The 18,272-nt window shown below is 45.9% G+C and overlaps 2 protein-coding genes across 6 annotated transcripts in view; one reads left to right on the forward strand and one right to left on the reverse strand.

Moving 5' to 3' along the window:
* The window catches only part of CFAP43 (cilia and flagella associated protein 43), a 52,356-nt gene extending 47,039 nt beyond the window's left edge, over positions 1-5,317 (reverse strand). For 4 of the 5 annotated variants that reach the window (XM_075423690.1, XM_075423688.1, XM_075423691.1 and 1 more), the window contains exons 1-3: positions 5,154-5,317; positions 1,781-2,034; positions 880-976 (exon numbers count right to left, since the gene is read on the reverse strand). In XM_075423690.1, coding sequence (XP_075279805.1) covers positions 880-976; positions 1,781-2,034; positions 5,154-5,236 — 434 coding nt within the window. In that variant the 5' untranslated portion in view covers positions 5,237-5,317. Of the gene's footprint in view, positions 1-879; positions 977-1,780; positions 2,035-5,153 lie in introns of those variants that run through there. The other variant, XM_075423692.1, reaches the window with a different exon arrangement.
* Positions 5,318-7,855: 2,538 nt separating this feature from the next.
* LOC104336494 (glutathione S-transferase omega-1) lies at positions 7,856-15,986 on the forward strand. Its single transcript, XM_075423694.1, has 6 exons — positions 7,856-7,965; positions 8,091-8,199; positions 9,913-10,135; positions 11,426-11,527; positions 13,677-13,783; positions 15,450-15,986. The coding sequence occupies exons 1-6, from the start codon at positions 7,932-7,934 to the stop codon at positions 15,601-15,603; spliced, it is 729 nt and encodes a 242-aa protein (XP_075279809.1). The 5' UTR covers positions 7,856-7,931; the 3' UTR covers positions 15,604-15,986.
* The last annotated feature ends 2,286 nt before the right edge of the window (positions 15,987-18,272 follow it).

Genomic DNA, 18,272 nt, shown 5'->3' on the forward strand with positions numbered 1-18,272 from the left:
CTGAACTACTGTGTATGATCAGAGTTCACAGCAAACATTATTCTTCTTCATAAGGAATCAAGAGGAGGCATCTGTAACAGTTTCTACTGTTGTTACTGAAATTCTGAAGTTAAAGGAGTTTCTGCCTCTTCGCTAATCATTATACAAGAAAAGGTCATCGTTAAACTGGGAGTATACAGAATATTCCTTACATGTCCCTGCTCCACCCTCCCCATTTGATTTGAAGAAGTGCTCAGACTTCATAGTCAGGGGAGACTTGCTGGCAATGGAGGCAAGAGCAGGATTAAATGTTTACAGAACAATTAAAAAAAATAAATATTGTAACTTTCTGTATCCCCACCATAATATATTTCTTTTCATGACAATGAGTAGAAAATTATGATCTAACCCAGTGACCCACAGTAATCAGTGAGCACAACCATAAGAGAGAACTAAGATGAAGCACAAGTAATTAAGAGGACTACTGAATGGTCCAGGGGGACACAAAAAAGTATAAGTCTGCTTTAGAATGCTTTTCCTCTTCTCAGCAGGCAACTTTTCTTTCACAAACAGCATGGTACTCAACTTCTAAGGGTGAACAGATAATTAACTGGTGCTGAAGACTGTAGAAGTACTCCAAAACAAAAAATTTTGAAGAAGGTAGAACATAGCTGCAGCAAAGTAACAGTCATTTTGACTAGTGGTTACTAATGCTAGAGAATAAACAGTGAATTTGGTACAGCAAGTTTGCAGACAATGTTCAATCAGGAAAAAAAAAAAGATATGAAGGCAACCAGTGTGTCTCCCAAATTTGTTAACAATTTATGCTAAGCCAGCACACACACACAAAAATTAATTAAATGTAAATAGTATTAGAGAATTTTTTTTTTTTACTCTTACCATACTGAAAGAACAAATTCTGGGATTGAAGAGTAACTGGCTAGATATGGGCCTGTGAAACTAAACTCAAGTAAGGTGTAGTCCAGCTGAGCATTACCTGAAAAGTAAAAATAAAGAACATGGTCTTTAACTGCCCTGGACTTTACTGGATACTATCACAGATAGAATATTCTTCTCAGTTCCTTTATACCCACTTTAACTCTTCAAAGACGTTCTTCAGGCCCCTGACTCCTTTGTTTCACTCTAGGTTATTGCTTTGATTTGATCATAAAAATGTTCCCTATGTATCACTGCTTGGATTTTTTTCCAATTTTTTTCAATAATACCTTAAATTTGTAAAGTATTTTTTTCCCCCAAGGACCCTGAAATCCTTTGCAGTCATAATTTCACTCAGATACATGAAATAATCAAGTACTATGGTCCGCATTTAACTAGCAAGGAAACTGAAACATGGGTAGGGTAGGCAACTTCACTAAGGAAAGAAACATTATGGAGCAGGCAAAAATATACATTAGATCCCAGTCTCGAAAGTTTAACTGCAAGAACCCTCAATTCCTCTCACATCTCAGGTTTCTCAATGTGGGTTTCAGCAATATGCTTGGGCGCCTACTGCAGTATGATTTTCTTGGTTATTCTGACTATATTTTCCAAAATCAATTCCACTTCATTCCATTTGCTTTCCCTTTGTAACAGTTCCATTTTGTATTGTCATATTCCTCCCTAGCTTGAGCCTAACTAAAAGTAGTGCAGTGGAAAATTCTTTCAACACATCTTGTCATGAGACAGTTTCCTGTCACACTGTTTTTCAAGTCTGAAAAAAAAAAAAACAACCCTTCAGAAAGTGGATGATTTAAATATCGTTTTAATGAAAAGGTGATGGGGAGCGTTACCGCATCACTACCTTTTAATTCTGCCAGTTTACTCAGTCCCGGAAAAGTGTAGACATATATGATGGGATTCAGCTTCCGGTCTGAAAAGGCCAGCACTTGACCGCTCCCACTCGCTGCAAAGGCTCCCACCTGGCCAGCCGGACACTGCAGTGCTGTCGTCTTCTTGGTTTCAATGTCCAGGAAGAGAATGTAATTGCCACAAGGGTAGCAGACAGTTTGATTGTCAATAAAGCCAAAGTTCTTCCTTGAGAACCCCTGAACCCAGCTTGAGAAAGAGCAACTGAACGTTAAAACATAATCAAAGAACATGTTTCTCAAAACACTGTGATAAGGAAATATTGCAGCCTAAGTTACACTGAACTGATGCTTGGGATATGTTAGACCCATCCTCGCACCAATGTTGCAAAACCGTAATAACTTCACGATCTAGTACTATGAATCACTAGTTCACTGTTTCCGAAAACACAGGGTCAGTCTTACACTGAGGGAGCACAAAGGACTGTCATAAGAACATGGAGAGATATTTATATTTTTTTCAGTTTTCACTAAAGTTCACCAGTTCACAGGCTCTGTTTTTGTACTCATACATCGTAGTAACAGAGTATACCTTTATTCTGAAAGAATTACACAGGTACCATCTGCACTTGGGACCCAACTGTGCTTGCTTAACCTTTTTACACTTTCATAGTTCATCTCATCCCCGTAAACTAAAAAATACAAAGACATAGCTTGTGTTTATATAAACCTAACCAGGAGGACTGTTCTGCTTTAAAAATACCAGTACTCTAACATGGTAAAGCTTTGGAATGTAAACAGGATGTGTTATGCAAGCACTGAAATAAATTACTGAAGAGGAGTCAGCTTATGATCTTACAACATACCAGCAAATTCCTAACTTCCTGCAGATGTTTCTACTTTTCAGAAAGTGTGTGTATAAATATCAGGGTCCTCTTATCAAAGGGATTTGCATTTACCACTGAGTGAAGATGTCTGACTGAGCCACAGCTTAGCCTGCTCGTACCATGGCAGAAAACTCAGCAGTGTGACAGCCATCCTCTGTGTACGACACTGCCGTTAGCACCTAATTTCTATACAGAAACTTTCCATCTCTTCTTCCAAATAAGAGCATTTGACTGGAAGAGATCCTTGTCCGCTGCAATTTCCAGCAGCATTTTTACTCCCTTTCATGAACATAAGTCAGTCACAAGATCAGCTCAGCTGCTGATCCTCTGTACCCCTACTAGAAGATTGTACTACAGCCTCAGTGCTCTCAGGAACATTTTTTAAATGATTAGTGTTAAGATATTTATGTCCAGCAATAACTTCTTGTTATGTTTTCTGCATAGTTTCTGCTCTTGTCCTCTTTCGCTACACACCAGAGGAGTTAAGTGCGGCCAGGGGAGAGCAGGCGCATACTGACCACGTGCTTGTGCAGATGAACTGAATACCATGGCAACAAAGAGGAGACATGTCAGCTGGTGAATGTTTTTCTGGATATTTTACACAAGAACTAGATGCATGATGTGCCACAGCACATAAGCAGACCTTTATGAACATGCTCACACAACCAGCTCTGTGCTTTTCTACACCACTAGATCTGAATCAGTGGAAATTCGTATTTTTAACTTCCGCTCTCAGAAGTAAAATAAAGTCTAGAAAATATGTATGCAGGGATAAATTGTGCTGTCATCCCGTTAATTTATCATCCTTATACAACCAGTAAAGGCTTAAAGGGACAAGGATTCAGGCTGTTATCTGATGTCAGCTATGACTGGTGCAGTAAACACTGGGTCAGGTAATCAGCCATGGCTCACCCACGTTTGCCATGCTGTATCTGTATCCAATTGTGTATAAACATGGTGTCAGAAGTATTTCAGTCAAACTTTGCCAGCTGGTCAAATGTAGATGGGGCAAAGTAGAGTTGCTTGGAATTTTCACTACAGAGCTTTTTGCCACTGAAAAACGCTAGTTCATACAAAATATTCTATGAAATCATGAATTTTGTCAAAGTTCTGTGTTTTCTGAAGACACAAACCACAGCATTCCAATTGCCTACTGCAAAATAAATTTTTGTCACTTTCTTCTAAAACTAATACACATACTACAACCGCTAACATTAATTCATGAGAAAGGTGAACTTTAAACTTTTCTGTCTTTGGAAATGCGCTTTGCTTCACATTCAAAAGGGATTATTTTTTTATTTTGCAAAATATTTTAATTTCATAACGGTATTTTCACAAAGCAGAAAACCTAGGTCCCAGCTCTTCCAAGTAACACCAGTTTGCATAAGTGACCTCCTCTGAATAGCAATGACATGCTTCAGATAGTATCTTTTTTACTCTAAGTATCACAATGGTTAAGGCTGAAGCCTGTTTCTCCTATTATTAGAAAAAAAATACTAGAACAACTAATTCTCTTTCCACTAAAAAGTGCTGTACCTACACTTACGGATCCATGTCCCACACTAGCCATAAGCATCAGTGAAACAGCTGAAACACAACGGGCAAGGAAGTTTAAACATCTCTCCCATTGCACAGAAAAAATGTCTAAACATCCTAGACTGCTGCGGAAGTCTCACCCAAGGTGGGGCAGGAAGGGCTTAATTCATCTAAAGCTCCTATTTGTTCAGAACCAAAAAGCAAGTTGCTGGACTTCCAAGAGCTCTGGAAGAGAAGTGTTTTTCTACACATAGTGGGTTATGTTTGGGGGAAACGGAAATCTGAAAGTCTCTGACACACAGGTTAAGGTGCTGAGAAAGACAGGCAGGAGGGAGGACTTAGAATACCAGGAAAATTAAGAGCCATGGCAGCAGATGATGACAGCAGGGTTTAGAAGGCACAGAACAGCCAGGGAAATTCTAGAGGTTGAAGTAGTCTGGGTAAAATAGAAGGGAGATAGGGCCAGAACTGAACTGTATGGGCTCACAAGGCCAGGTACTGAGAAAAGCACACCCTGAGAGTTCATCAGGATTGCGTGCTGCCAGAACAACTACACAGGAAAAGACATCAACTCATGCCACGCTTCTTATTAACTCAACAAGCTCCAGCTTAGAACTAGTCAGGGTCGCTTACTCCCCACTTCAGAGCCTCCCTGTGCTAAGGGCAGAGAACCTAAATATCATCCGAATCCACCAAAGGCTCAGTCCCTGCTATACGCTGCAGCACCAGTGCTGCTTTCCCTCTCCCGCCACAGCCACCTGCCGCCTTCACGCGCACCACAGCACGGCGGCCTCCCTTCCTTCCCCCGTTAGACCTGCCCTGTTCTCTGAGGCTGCACAGAGCTGACCCGGGGCGAGGGGAGCCGGGCCCCGTGGGCACAGGACGGGACACCGGGTACCCCGCCGAGGCTCCGGAGCGTGTGGCGTGTGTCCCGGCCGGCCCCCACCTCACTTCCAGGGCGGCCTCCTCGGCCGAGAAGGGGGGGCTCCCCGGGGGCTTGGCGCCAGCCTCTTCACTGGCCGGCTCCATCCGCGCCGCGCCGCGCCACACCCCACCACTCTGTTTACACCCGTCTCTTAAGAACAAGAACGGCTCCTGCTATTAGCTGACACAATGCCTCCCGCCAGGCTTAAAGCAGGCAGCTGATTGGCCTGAGAACTCGCGCCAACCAACCAATGAGCGCGGGTAGGTATTTAAAGGGCCAGCTAGCTGCTGAAGAAGGGACATTAAGGAGAGTCTGCTGCATTGGGGTGGGGGCTGAGGTGTGCATGGCTGTTCTCAAGCAGGCACCGGCTGGGGGCTGAAGGGGCCGTTCTTCCCACGAGTCCCTGGTGTCTGTGGCCTTTAATGGGAGCAAACGTCACTGCTGTGTCTGCAAAGCTTTGCCAGGGGTTGAAGGGGGTTGGCCTTGGGGAGCAATGGTGGGCTTCTTCCCTGGGCTGCCTGTGGGTCCTTGCTGTGGCCTCTGCTCCCATCCCGTGGTGTGGGGTCTTTTGCTTGGTGAGGCAGCTGTACCTGTTCTCAGAATCACAGAATGGTAGAGGTGGGAAGGGACCTCTGGGGATCATCTAGTCCAAACCCCCTGCCAAAGCAGGGTCACCTACAGCAGGCTGCACAGGACCTCATCCAGGCGGGTCTGGAATATCTCCAGAGAAGGAGACTCCACAACCTCCCTGGGCAGCCTGTTCCAGGGCTCCGTCACCCTCAGAGGGAAGAAATTCTTCCTCATGTTCAGATAGAACTTCCTGTGCTTCAATTTGTGCCTGTTGCCCCTTGTCCTGTCGCTGGGCACCATTGAAAAGAGTCTGGCCTCATCCTCCTGACACCCACCCTTCAGATATTTATAGGCATTTATAAGGTCCCCTCTCAGCCTTCTCTTCTTCAGGCTGAACAAGCCCAGTTCCCTCAGCCTTTTCTCATAGGAGAGATGCTGCAGTCCCCTCATCATCCTCGTAGCCCTCCGCTGGACTCTCTCCAGTAGCTCCTCATCTTTCTTGAACTGGGGAGCCCAGACCTGGACACAGTACTCCAGATGGGGCCTCACTAGGGCAGAGTAGAGGGGGAGGAGAACCTCCTTCAACCTGCTGGCCACACTCCTCTTAATGCACCCCAATCTCCTGTCGCTTCTTCTGTTCTACCTCTCACGCAGTACTGCACCTGGGGCATTTTTTTTCAGGGTGTGCAAGATGGCGGTCCTGAAGCTTCAAAGAGAGCCGAGAAGTTACTGACCAGTGGAAAGAAAAGAAAGAACTACAGCCTTTCTCTGTATATTTAAAGCTTTTAGCATAGTAACGCAGTAAGAACATCCAAGTAATTTCAAAGCAGAATTAGCAATAACATCTCCTTTTCCCTTTCCGCAAGGGAGAAATGTTTATGGTGTCGCTTGTGTGCGTTAGTTTGCTATTGCTTATCTGTGCGGTGGCAGCGTGCAGCTCTGTGATAACGCTGTGCACCCCCAGCACCGTGAAGCGAGGCTGGCGAGCGGCACTCCCTCCTGTACCTTACCTCTTGTCTCCGTGGGTGCTCTGTACCCCACGCGAAACCAAGACAGGGTGAGGACATGGGTCTGTTTTTGCATGGTGCCTTCGAGGGGCTGTTGTAGCAGACATGTTCTGCGGTGCTGCTTTGGGCTCCTACACGCCTGTCTCTGGGCTGTGTTAGCAGGCTGCCTGTGTCTTTAGTAACCGCTAAAAGAAACTTAAAATGAGTTTTCTTATTTTTCATGACCCAAAATATTGCTGAATCTTTCCTAAGGCACTCAGAGCAATTAGAAATGAGTCCTCTAACACAGTTTTTGTAACTGTAGAAGTTATTTTGCTGGCAAAGGGCATCTTCTGTCCAGCTCCTGTTTGCCTAGGGCATGCCAGGCTTGTCCAACGAGTTACCACTCCCTGCTGCTGCTGAGCTGTGTGTTAATTACATAACCAAACAGCAACGACTTCACAAAAAATCATGTTGTGCTATTCATACACAGATACTGGTGTCAGGTTCATGGTCAGTTCACCAGTGGCCATCTCCATGTTTGCCTGCAGGAGAGATCACCACAGAGAATACCGGTCTTTGCGACACAATGGGCCCAAGGCCCAGCGCCAGCGAGGAAACCAGCCCAAGAGTCACCCACAGGCGAACCCTCCCCGCTGCACAAGCAGGGATCTGCCGAGGGGGTGGAGGAGCTCCAGGGCCTCTGAGCCTGTGGGATTGATGGAGACGTGTCCATCGCCAGGAGGGCCAGGGCTGCCCCTCTGCTACGGCTGCCCCAGCCCTCCGGTGCGGTGCCTCCAGGCACCGGTGATGGGAAAGCTGGGTGGAAGTGTGTGGGGCCCTGAGAGGGAAAGCGTTCTACTGCTGGGACCGCAGATCAACTCGGACACCGGCTGAAACGCGTTAAGAGGGAAGCTCCTCCATTTCCCCTGTGATAGCCCAGGAAAAGCCGGCACGAGGAGCGTGCTCAGCCCAAGGAGGGACCGCCGGGGCCCGCGACGCTCCTCCCGCCCGAGCCCGAGCTTTCGCCGCTCCGTGGGGGCCAGCACCCGAGGCAGGGCGCCGGCAGCCCCCGGGGGAAGTAGGGAGGGAGGCCGGCACCCAGGTCCCGGCACCCGGGCCCCAGCACCCAGGCCCCGCTGAGGGACGGGCGGTTCCCGCCCTCCCCACGGCCGCCCCGCGCGGGCGGGGCCCGGCACGGCGCGGCGAAGGGCCGTACAGCACGGCGCAGCGCAGAACGGCGATGGCGGGCGATCACTCTCGCAGCCTGGGCAAGGGTAAGCGGCGGCCCGGGCGGGCGGGCTGCCGGATCGCCTCAGCCGGGGCGGAGGGGGCGCGGGGCTGCGCCTGAGGCCGGTAACGGCTGTAACGGTCGGGACGGTGCTCTGCTTTCTCTCCTCAGGCAGCGCGGCCCCGGGGCCTGTGCCCGAGGGGCTGATCCGGCTCTACAGCATGCGGTTCTGCCCCTTCGCCCAGAGGACGCGGCTCGTTCTCCGCGCCAAGGGCATCAGGTGAGCCCGGCCCGGCGGGCAGGTGCGGCCCGGCCCGGCCCGGCCGGCGGCTGCTCCCGGGCGGTCTCTCGGCGGGCGGGGGGAGTGTGGTTCAAGCTTCCCTTCTTGCCTGGGCATCCCGAGTGGCTCCGAGCTAAACATCCCCGAGAGAACCGAGTGGAAAGGGGTTTCTGTGCGTGGTTTTGCTATAAAGCTTGAACTTCTCAAGACTTTTTTTGCGGGGAGCGGTGTCGTGCTGACGTGGGAAAGGAGTAGGCTGTGTATGAAATCAATTATGTAAAGGCCCAAAGTAAATCTTTAGGGAAAAACTCCAAGCTAATTTTTTTTTTCTCCTCTCACCTGTCATGCTGAATGTTTGCAACAATAGCATTTGAGCTTGTTCTGGGTAAATGTGAGTAGAGCCTTACTGTATGTTGTTTGGCTTTGGTGTAAGCTGCAGTGAAAGTTCTGGGAGACACAAATATTCAGTGTTTCTGTTATATTACTGCTTAGCAAAACACAATAGTGGGTGAGCGGCGCTTTTAAAAGAGGAGGACACAATGTACTCTGTTCCTATAACGTCTTCTCATTCCTGTGCTGTAGTAAATTAATGGCATTCAGTACTTGTGTTTGTTTCCCCTTCAAGATAGCCATGTCATTTCAGTGTTTTTACATGGGGACTGATGCTTCCCTCAGTTTACAGCTTCAAAGTAACAGGGTTTTCCACCTGCTGATTCCCACCAAGTCCCAGGCCTGCCAATGGTTTGTTAACCAGCACTGGGCTGGGAGTCCATCTTAGCATAGCGAATGCTTACCACCCATTTCTTCTGATAGCAAGATGAGATACTGGTTTGGTTCGTTGGTTGGTTTGTTTTGTTCTTGGATCTTTTTTCCAAAGAGTAGGTGCGTTAGAACTTCCAGGTCAGTTTAATTTTGTTTTTATTTAGTGTCTTTGGACTGTTTTTTGAGCTGGGAGGTTTGTTTTAATATGGCGATTTTGGAGGGGTTTTATTGGTACCTAAATGTGGTAGGTGCCCTTTGCTAACCTTTCAGTTGTTTTGAAGGTTCAGCTGTGTTTACCAGACCTTTGGGCTTACTAGAAATTTTCTGGGGTCACACATATAGCGCAGCATATAACATGCTTTGTTAATATGACAGAGATGTGTTTCCCATGTGTCTTTTTTGTCAATATCTATTTTGCCTTTACCCTGCACACCTGTTCTATGTGAGGCCATAGGCGGTAAAGACAAGTAAATGGGAGGCTCACCTGATGTACGCTTTGATGTAAGGTCTGATTAAAGTCTAACTGCATTTCTTAATTAGAATGTAGCTTATTTACAATTAAGTGCTTCTTTCTTAGAGTGTCCCTGAACCTGCATGTGATAAATGTGCTGCATCCTGAGCTTGACCTTTGTTTTTGAGTGTGACTGTGAGGGCTGCCTCTGTGTGCTTGCAGACTGTTCATGTGTCTTTTTATTAGTTTAACAAACAACTCATTGTAAGTGAGTGCTGATTTTCTCCAGCAAAGGGAAGTGCTCCCTGTCAGTATTTCTGTGTGTCAAAGGGTTAGTTCTGCAAAGGACTTCAGGGAAGACTAGGAAGAGCAGGGGAACGAGGACTCAGCCTCTGAAGTACCATAGCTGTTGAGGTGTAACGACTGCATTTCACCATGGTATGGAGTGAACTGTAGTAGAACTGAGCCTGTTTGGAGCTTGTTTCTTTCACTCTTTTCAGCCATGAAGTGATCAACATCAATCTGAAGAACAAACCTGACTGGTTCTTCGAAAAGAGCCCCTTTGGGCTGGTTCCTGTTCTGGAGACCAGCAAGGGCCAGCTGATTTGTGAGTCCCCAATCACTTGTGAGTATTTGGATGAAGCATTTCCGGGAAAGAAGTTGATGCCTTCGGACCCGTACGAGCGAGCCGTTCAGAAGATGCTCCTGGAACAATTCTCAAAGGTGCTGTGTGGTCAGGGTGGAATTGTGTTTCTTACTTTACTATGGTGCCAAAAACTGCAGCTCTGTTGCCAAATCTGCTTTTGTCCTTTAAGAGAGAAGTCTGGTGTCTGGGAGAAGCATTTAAATAACCAAAGGGGTTATTTGGGGTCTCTTGTACAAACCACCATGCATCTGAATTGGTCACAGCATTTATGCATAGGGATGGATGCAGGAAGACAGCTAAGCTAGTGACAGCGTGTATGACTGAGGCAGGATTTTTAGCATCCTACAACAGAGGAAGTGTTAGTAGATGAAACTAGCTGAATGCTCGAGACCTAGGCAGTGACAATTGCGGTATTGTGATCTGAGTCTTTCTGTAGGAAGTACTGTATGAATGCAGAATGCGAAGAGTTCCACCATCTGAGAGAGCCTACAACCATGGACAAGAGATGGCAGGTGGCTGTAGACATGGAACATGTGTAAGGAGACTGGTTTTGGCTCTCAGCAGGAGTTGGAGGTGGGCACTGTGGCTGACTGGGAGTAACCTCTCTGTACAAGCATGTGCCTTAAAGGGTCTAGGAAGTGAATGAAGTCAGTTTGGATGTGAGGCAGCAATGGAAGATGCAAAGAGATGTGGACAAAGAAGCGTGGTAGAGCGGAGGAGCGATTTACAACAGGCCTTTCTGAGTGGGCATGATAGGAAGAGGGTTACAGGGAAGTGTATTGCAAGAAAGGGAACGTGGTGAATGTTGGTTGTATGAATGACAAGGTCTTAGAAAAATGTTTGTCTATGAGCTTTTAAGAATATAAGCTTGGCCACTGGGCGACTTTCTGGTACAGTATGCTACTTTCTCTGGCAATTAGCAAATTGGAAGATGCACAGGTTTGTAGAAGCCTGCATATCCTGGGCTGCATATCTTTCTTAAAGCACCTTAAATGCTGATAATAAAGTGCATTTGGATTTCAGAAATGTGTGACTGGGAAACGAGTACCACTCTGCACCTTGCCACTTTTATTGCTACTTTTTTGGTAGTGTGTGCAAATGGGAAACATACCCTTCTTTTCATTGGTCTCTTCTTACTACGAGACTAAAATAAATTAGTATTTGCATTCATTCCTCCTTTCAGCCTTTGCTTACCTTTTCTGAAGTAGAAAGATTTTTATTAATGGACTTGATTTAACTCTTTAAAGTTAAATCTTGAAGACTTAATTTGCATCTAATATCTTAACATCTAACTTAATGTTTTAAGCTCTGACTTGCTGGCATTATTGTAATGGGAGCATTAAAAACTTTGTACTTCCTTTGTATAGATAACACCCATAGTTTTCAAGTATTTTGTGGCAGTCAAAGATGGACAGGACGCCACGGCACTGAAAGCAGAGATTGCTGAAAAGTTTGGCAAGCTTGAAGAGGTAAGAGTATTTCATGATAATGAGCAGATTACCAGTCACTGTATGATCCCTTTTGTCTTTCATGCTTTGGCCTTTGGAGCTAGATCTCTTCTCATTTAGTTGGCAGTCACAGCAATGAACAATCTTTCGATTTACTTCCCCCAGCCTAGGATGCACAACAGCACCATTAGAGTAGATTCCAAGTTGCTAAACTAAACTTCATCTGTATGATGAAGGCTTTGTGGACTTGTGGAGTTTTTTTTAATTCTATCTGACTACTGTTGCTTTAGGTGTCTTTGCTGAGCTTTAAATATAAGGAGGCCTTACTGCATGTCCTGAGAGCAAGGGCTGAGGAGTCTGAGCTACTGAAGAGCATCTGTGCTGTAGCTCTGCTGAAATCAGGGCAGATACCCTGGTAATGATACAAAATCTTCTTTGTTGAAGAGCTTATCTTTGTTGGGGGTAGGGGGAGGCAGAATGTAATCCGTCCCTTATAGAAATCTGTACCTGGGCCATGTTCTGCTACGGTGGTGTAATGCAAGTTCAGCAGAGCTCCAGGAAGTGTCAGGTGGCTCTGATGCTTTCTTAGCAACTTCACAATCCGTGTCAGTAGTGGTTCTTGGCTAGTCTGAACAGGTATTGGACTTGCCTTTATCATGAACCCATTCCTTCTGCATCTTTGGCAGCCACGACTGATGCTTGCCTGGCTGGATCAAGAAGTGTTTCTCCAGTGTTTCTCTTCTGGTGCAAAGCTACCCATAGCTTTCTAGTACTTTCCTACTTCTCCTAACAGTCCTGTGCATTCTGCTTCCCAGCCCACCTGAGTTGCCAAAGTAAAATTTTCAGGGTAGTCTTGTCTGTCTGGTAAGGCTGATGCTGGAGTAGAGCAGTTCTTGGGGGAAGCCATGTGTGTTTCACTTCCCTGAAATACAGATCTATTAAACATGAAGGAATAACTCACCTACTTCCTGCTTTATTAATGCTGTGAAATATTTGCTGCTCCTTCAGTGTCTCTATTTTACTATACGCTGAAGGATTTTTCAGCAGCACCTGAAGGTCAGCTGAGGATGGGGGGAAGGAGCAGAGCCGTGGAAATTTAACTCAGCCTATTGCAAGGGGTAGTCAAGAAGGGCAGTGTTTTTCAATACTTCTGTGTTTGGTTTGCTGCTGCCCGACAGAGGGGGCTGCCTTCCTGGCTCTGCGACTGTGCAACTTCTGGGTTATATTCTGCCAAGCACCTGGTGATTCAAACAGCTTGACGCTTCCTGAAGGACTGCTTTAAAACTTGTACTAGATCATGGGTGTTAGGCGACAGGGAGCAAATGTCATGGGAATATGATGTTGTGTGTCCAAAAAGACGAAGATTTGTAAGGTCTCCTGAGTTCCACCTTTAAAATGCCAAAATGCCTGAAAACAGAGGCACTAGTTTTATGAAAGAAGAGGCCAAGCTTTGGAGGTTCCTTAAAGCATGTTAAACTTGGATGACTGTGGCACTTGAAACGTATCAGAAACATGAATGTAATAGGAGAACTTGCTGCATTTTTTGTGGCCCTGCTTTCTGTGCTGAGCTGTGGGGGTCTCTTCCTGGTGTATGGGGATGTTAGATTTGTTTCCTGTTCCCTTTGCATCTGGAATCAAATCCAGTTCTAGATGTAATGTTAGAAATGCTTTCCTGACACCACCTGGCCAAAGTGCCGTGGGAAAAGAGTCACTGCTAAAACAGTGTTCCAGCTTACCTGGATGTTAAGTTTAGCTGGATTTATTGCTTAAGAAATGCATGTGCATAGTTATGTTTGATTAGTCTGTGCCATTAATGCTTTTTGACAAGTAAGAAATCATGAACTAACAGATTCTGAGAGCTAAATTCCGGTTTGTTTGTTCATCAGCTGCAGCTCGCTGGTGATTAATATTTTGTGGCAGTTTTTGAACCTCTGGAGAAGAGTTGGACTGACAGTGTATGACATAGTTAAGCTTGATACTACAGCTGCTTTACTGACTAGCTCTGACTCCCCAGATACTGCATGCGCAGGATAAATGTGCTGTATCTGCATTATATGCCGTCCGATCCCTGCAGTATGCCTGCATTCCACTACGAAGTGGGCTTTTTGTTACTGTAGTGTTCTGTTGTGGTAACTTTCTGAGAGCAATTGTCATCTCTCGCCCCTCACAGATTCTGTCCAAACGCAATACTGTGTTTTATGGTGGGGATTCAATCTCCATGCTCGACTACCTGATGTGGCCGTGGTTTGAGCGTCTGGAATCGTTCCAGCTGAAGGAGTGAGTACCACCCCGCCTAGCTTCTAGTACATACTGAAGTGCCTCAGTGTAAATATTCTTTGCATCCACTCTCCACCAATGGGCCACTTTTGAGGGCTGCTGAAGTAAGTTTGTATTGTGTTACAGTTTGAGGGAAGCAATGTGCTCAAAAGAGAGATGAGTTGTTCAGGGATCTTCTGTAAACAAGCTTTCTTTCACCAGGTCGATTTTCCTACTCAATAATTTCAACAGATCTGGAAGAAGTGGGCAAAATACAGGACTTTCTCTCCATCCCTAACATCATAGATGAAAATGGTCTTAATTTGTGGGGGATGGAGGTATGGAGACCTTGGTTCAAATTTCTTGGTCCAAAACCTCAGACTTGAAATGCAGTCTTCTGCTGCTCTTTGGAAATCCTAGGTTTACAAAGAGTGATTTTTGTTTTGAGATGGGTAAACTGTATCCTATCTTGCTGTAGCTGATAGAACTGTCCATGTTGTAACAGCATTTTTTTGATACATAAATAAGTGTCTTGGTCTGTTGTATCCTTAAAAAAGCTCCAGTTACCATGGTATTGCATTAAAATGTAGGGAAATGGTATCAAAGAAAAGCTGTTCTATAGCTGGCTTAAAACGGAACTAAAGAGTGATCTTGTATGAGGACGTGGGTGATAAAAGCAGAAGATGGATATAGAACAGCTGGTCTCACCTGAACCATGCTTGAAGAACAAGAAATCCGCAGGGAATCCTTAGCATTGAAACTTTTGTGCGCTGTAAAATAAGGGCTTCACGAATGGGTTGCTGACCTACTTTTACCTGTGTGTTTCTTGGTTGGAAGGGGAAATATTACAAGCAATATAAGGGTGTAGGTTGTGAGTCATTAAGGTGTTTGAATGTCTGAGGATCTGAGCCATTGTATGTTAAGAAAAGATGCTTTCTAGGTAAGGATTAGGCATTACCTGGAGAAGTTATGCATTAACTAAAGTTGGGAGTTGGAAACTGTAATGCAGAGTACTTGGGTCAATCTGCCAGATGAAAATTAAAATAACAGTTTACACTGTTAAGTGTAATTTCAATTTGCCACACGGTGGGTTTTTTTCAAGCGTGTCTGAGTGGGTTTGTGGATTTGGTCGGTTAGTTGAATCCTCAGCTTCCTCAATAGACTGCATCTGCATTCTGAGCTGCTGGGTTGCAGGGTAGTACAAACCGCACAGCTTGTCCTGGTATTCAAGAGAGAGGAGAGAAGAGGTTCGTGGGTTGTGGAGGAGGACTCAACCACTGCACACAGCATTTGCTTCAAGAATCACCATTAACAAAGCATTCCAGAGGGAGGCAGTGGTGCACAAGCCTCTGCCCTCAACTCCAAGCAGATGATAAAGAAGAGCTGTGTCTTTGCAGCAGGGATGATGTAAGCAGAAACATGCTGATATCTTGCACAATAAGTGCTCGTTTGTGTTTTTGCTCAGCTTTGGAGAGTGCACAAGCTCTGCAAGAACTCTTTCACTTCCCAAACGCTAGTCTGTCTTCTGTGAGGATACGTATTTCTGTCACCTGCTCTGAGCTGAACATTATACTGGGAGGGAGAAAGCAAAACAAGCAGTAAAATAGAACCGCTCAAGCTGTTTTGCTTCCTTGATGCCCTCCAAGTTTCCCATTTGAGTTACTCAGTCTCTTTCCTTTTCCTGTAGCGCTTTGAATCACACCCCAAAGCTCCAACGCTGGATGGAAGCCATGAAAGAGGACCCTGCTGTCAAGGCTACAATGACTGACCCACAGATATACAAAGATTACCTCCAGCTCTATTTGAAGAACAGCCCTGAGGCGTGTGATTATGGGCTCTGAGGTGCCAGTAGGCACACGCTTGCTGAAGTGTCAGTGCTTCTTTTCAGTGTGAGCTGTGGGGAGCTAATGTAATTTGGTGTGGGCTCTTTTGTGGTTGCATTTCATGGTGGGGAATAAATCTGTGCTGAAAAGGCTGAGAAATATGCTGTGAGCTCCACTCCTTCCTATCAGGAGGAGGATGAGCTGGATTTAGACAGGAGATGGAAAGTCATTGCTGGTTGTGTATATTGTGTGATGGAAAATGTTGGCTTTGCTCATAGATGATGTTGTGTTATCTCTGACCTCTTTGCAGGCATTGCTGGTGAGCAGTCCCTGAACTGACCCTGTTACTTGGTTTAAAAATTGTGATACAGATGTCTTGAAAATAAACAAAAAGCAAACAATGTTGTGTTTAAGCAGTTTTTCCTTCCTGTTTCCAGGCAGCTATTGGTCACTGGACTGGCTGTGCAGAGAGGAGCGAGACACTGTAAAGGCTAAAACTGATAGTGTGGGCTCTGAAGTTAAGGTGCGATTACCTAGTACAAACTGTCCTCCTCTTTAGGCACCACTACTGCCAAACCACTGAGCTTGTAGCCTTACCCACTGATCCCTGCTGAAGTCATGTTTGCAGGGACCATCTAGTAATGGCTTCCAGTTTGGGCTAGATGTGCAAGGGGAGTGTGTGGTTATAGGTCTTCTCTGCCTTTCTGAAGTAGGGTTCTGTTTATTCTAGGTCCTAACCTCAATTATCCTAAAGGCTGGAGTAGACAGTAAAGGTAACAGAAACCATATCCTGCACAGAAGGACATTTATTTTCTGTTCTACTCCAGAACTTAAAAGGGTTCCTATACATGTCAAGATATAGGTGAAATCGGAGAACTGAAGTAGAAGGAGTTCAGTCAGAGCATTGCGTGCGGGTAGTTTCTTGCTGCTTGTGAAGGAATGAATATGCCGATGACACAAAACTGGGAGGAGTGGTGGATACACCAGAAGGCTGTGCTGCTATTCAGCGAGACCTGGACAAGCTGGAGAGTTGGGTGCAGAGGAACCTGATGAAATTCAAAAAGGGCAAGTGCAGGGTCCTGCACCTGGGAAGGAACAACCCCATGCATCAGTACAGGCTTGGGGTGGACCTGCTGGAGACCAGCTCTGTGGAGAAGGACCTGGCAGTGCTGCTGGATGACAAGTTAATCATGAGCCAGCAGTGAGCCCTGGTCGCCAAAAAGGCCAATGGTGTCCTGGGGTGCATTAAGAGAAGTGTGGCCAGCAGGTCGAGGGAGGTTCTCCTCCCCCTCTACTCTGCCCTAGTGAGGCCCTATCTGGAGTAAAGTGTCCAGGTCTGGTCTCCCCAGTTCAAGAAAGATGAGGAGCTACTGGAGAGAGTCCAGCAGAGGGCGACGAGGATGATGAGGGGCTTGGAGCATCTGTCCTATGAGGAAAGGCTGAGGGAGCTGGGCTTGTTCAGCCTGAAGAAGAGAAAGCTGAGAGGGGACCTTATAAATGCCTATAAATATCTGAAGGGTGGGTGTCAGGAGGATGGGGCCAGACTCTTTTCAATGGTGCCCAGTGACAGGACAAGGGGCAATGGGCACAAACAGAAGGATAGGAAGTTCCGTCTGAACATGAGGAAGAACTTCTTCCCTCTGAGGGTGACGGAGCCCTGGAACAGGCTGCCCAGGGAGTTTGTGGAGGCTCCTTCTCTGGAGATATTCCAGACCTGCCTGGATGAGGTCCTGTGCAGCCTGCTGTAGTTGACCCTGCTTTGGCAGGGGGGTTGGACTAGATGACCCACAGAGGTCCCTTCCCACCTCTACCATTCTGTGATTCTATGTTCTGTTCCAGCAGATAAGTGGCAGGATCAGAGCTTTGCAGTTGGGCATCTATTGAAGCTATCTATATGCTAATATAGCAGAGTGGGGACAAGATTATTTGAATCAAAACTAGTCACAGGAAAGACTTCTTCCTCTCTCTCTCGTTTTTTTTTTTTTTTTTTCTTTTTTTCTTTCCATGTAGGGGATTAAAAGAACTATGACCCATTCTGTGTTGCTCGGCTGTGTGTGTCTTTCTCTGTCAGACCACTAACAACTCAAACTAGCCATTAATTTTGGGGAAGAAGTATGCAGAAAGAAAAAAGGCAAAGCAGTATGTTCAAGGGAAGGGCTGTGTTTCCTGTGGTGCTGAAGCAGTTGTCATGAGGTATACAAGACTGTTCCTATGTCTCTCCCATTGCAGTCAGGTAAGGTAGCATACCAGAAGGTAGTGGTTCAGGGTTTCTTGGTAGTTGAGGCACTGGGTGTCTCGGAGCATTTCTGGAAGAAAACTGGACTAATCATTTTTTATCTTTAACATGTTCTACCGCAGCACACTGACTCTGAAGAGGTGCATGCTTGTGTCATTTCAAGTAGGAAAGCAGGTATGAAAGACAGGTTTGAAGAGGAAGAAGAATTAGTAGGAACTTGGTCTGTCAGCTTGCAGCTGTTGGAGGGGATGATTTATGCTCTTACTAGCTTCAGTTCAAACTATGCAGGTTTTTCCCCTCCTGTTTATCTTTGTGGCTTTTAAACACATCTGACACTAGTTAGAGGAATACTAATTACTCTGCTGTTCCTTGCAGAATGCTGATGTTCTTTAAAAAATTTCCCAGTTCAGGTCTGATGCTGTACATGTTTCATGGATTGTCATTGGAGAAC

Source organism: Opisthocomus hoazin, chromosome 6, assembly GCF_030867145.1.
Source record: "Opisthocomus hoazin isolate bOpiHoa1 chromosome 6, bOpiHoa1.hap1, whole genome shotgun sequence".
Lineage (NCBI taxonomy): Eukaryota > Metazoa > Chordata > Aves > Opisthocomiformes > Opisthocomidae > Opisthocomus > Opisthocomus hoazin.

Bases quoted from the DNA above. Each gene is read 5' to 3' on its own strand.
- LOC104336494 (XM_075423694.1), top strand. From the start codon at position 7,932: ATGGCGGGCGATCACTCTCGCAGCCTGGGCAAGG. The intron at 7,966-8,090 runs GTAAGCGGCGGC...TTCTCTCCTCAG, and splicing joins CTCTCGCAGCCTGGGCAAGG to GCAGCGCGGCCCCGGGGCCT. The intron at 8,200-9,912 runs GTGAGCCCGGCC...CACTCTTTTCAG, and splicing joins CTCCGCGCCAAGGGCATCAG to CCATGAAGTGATCAACATCA.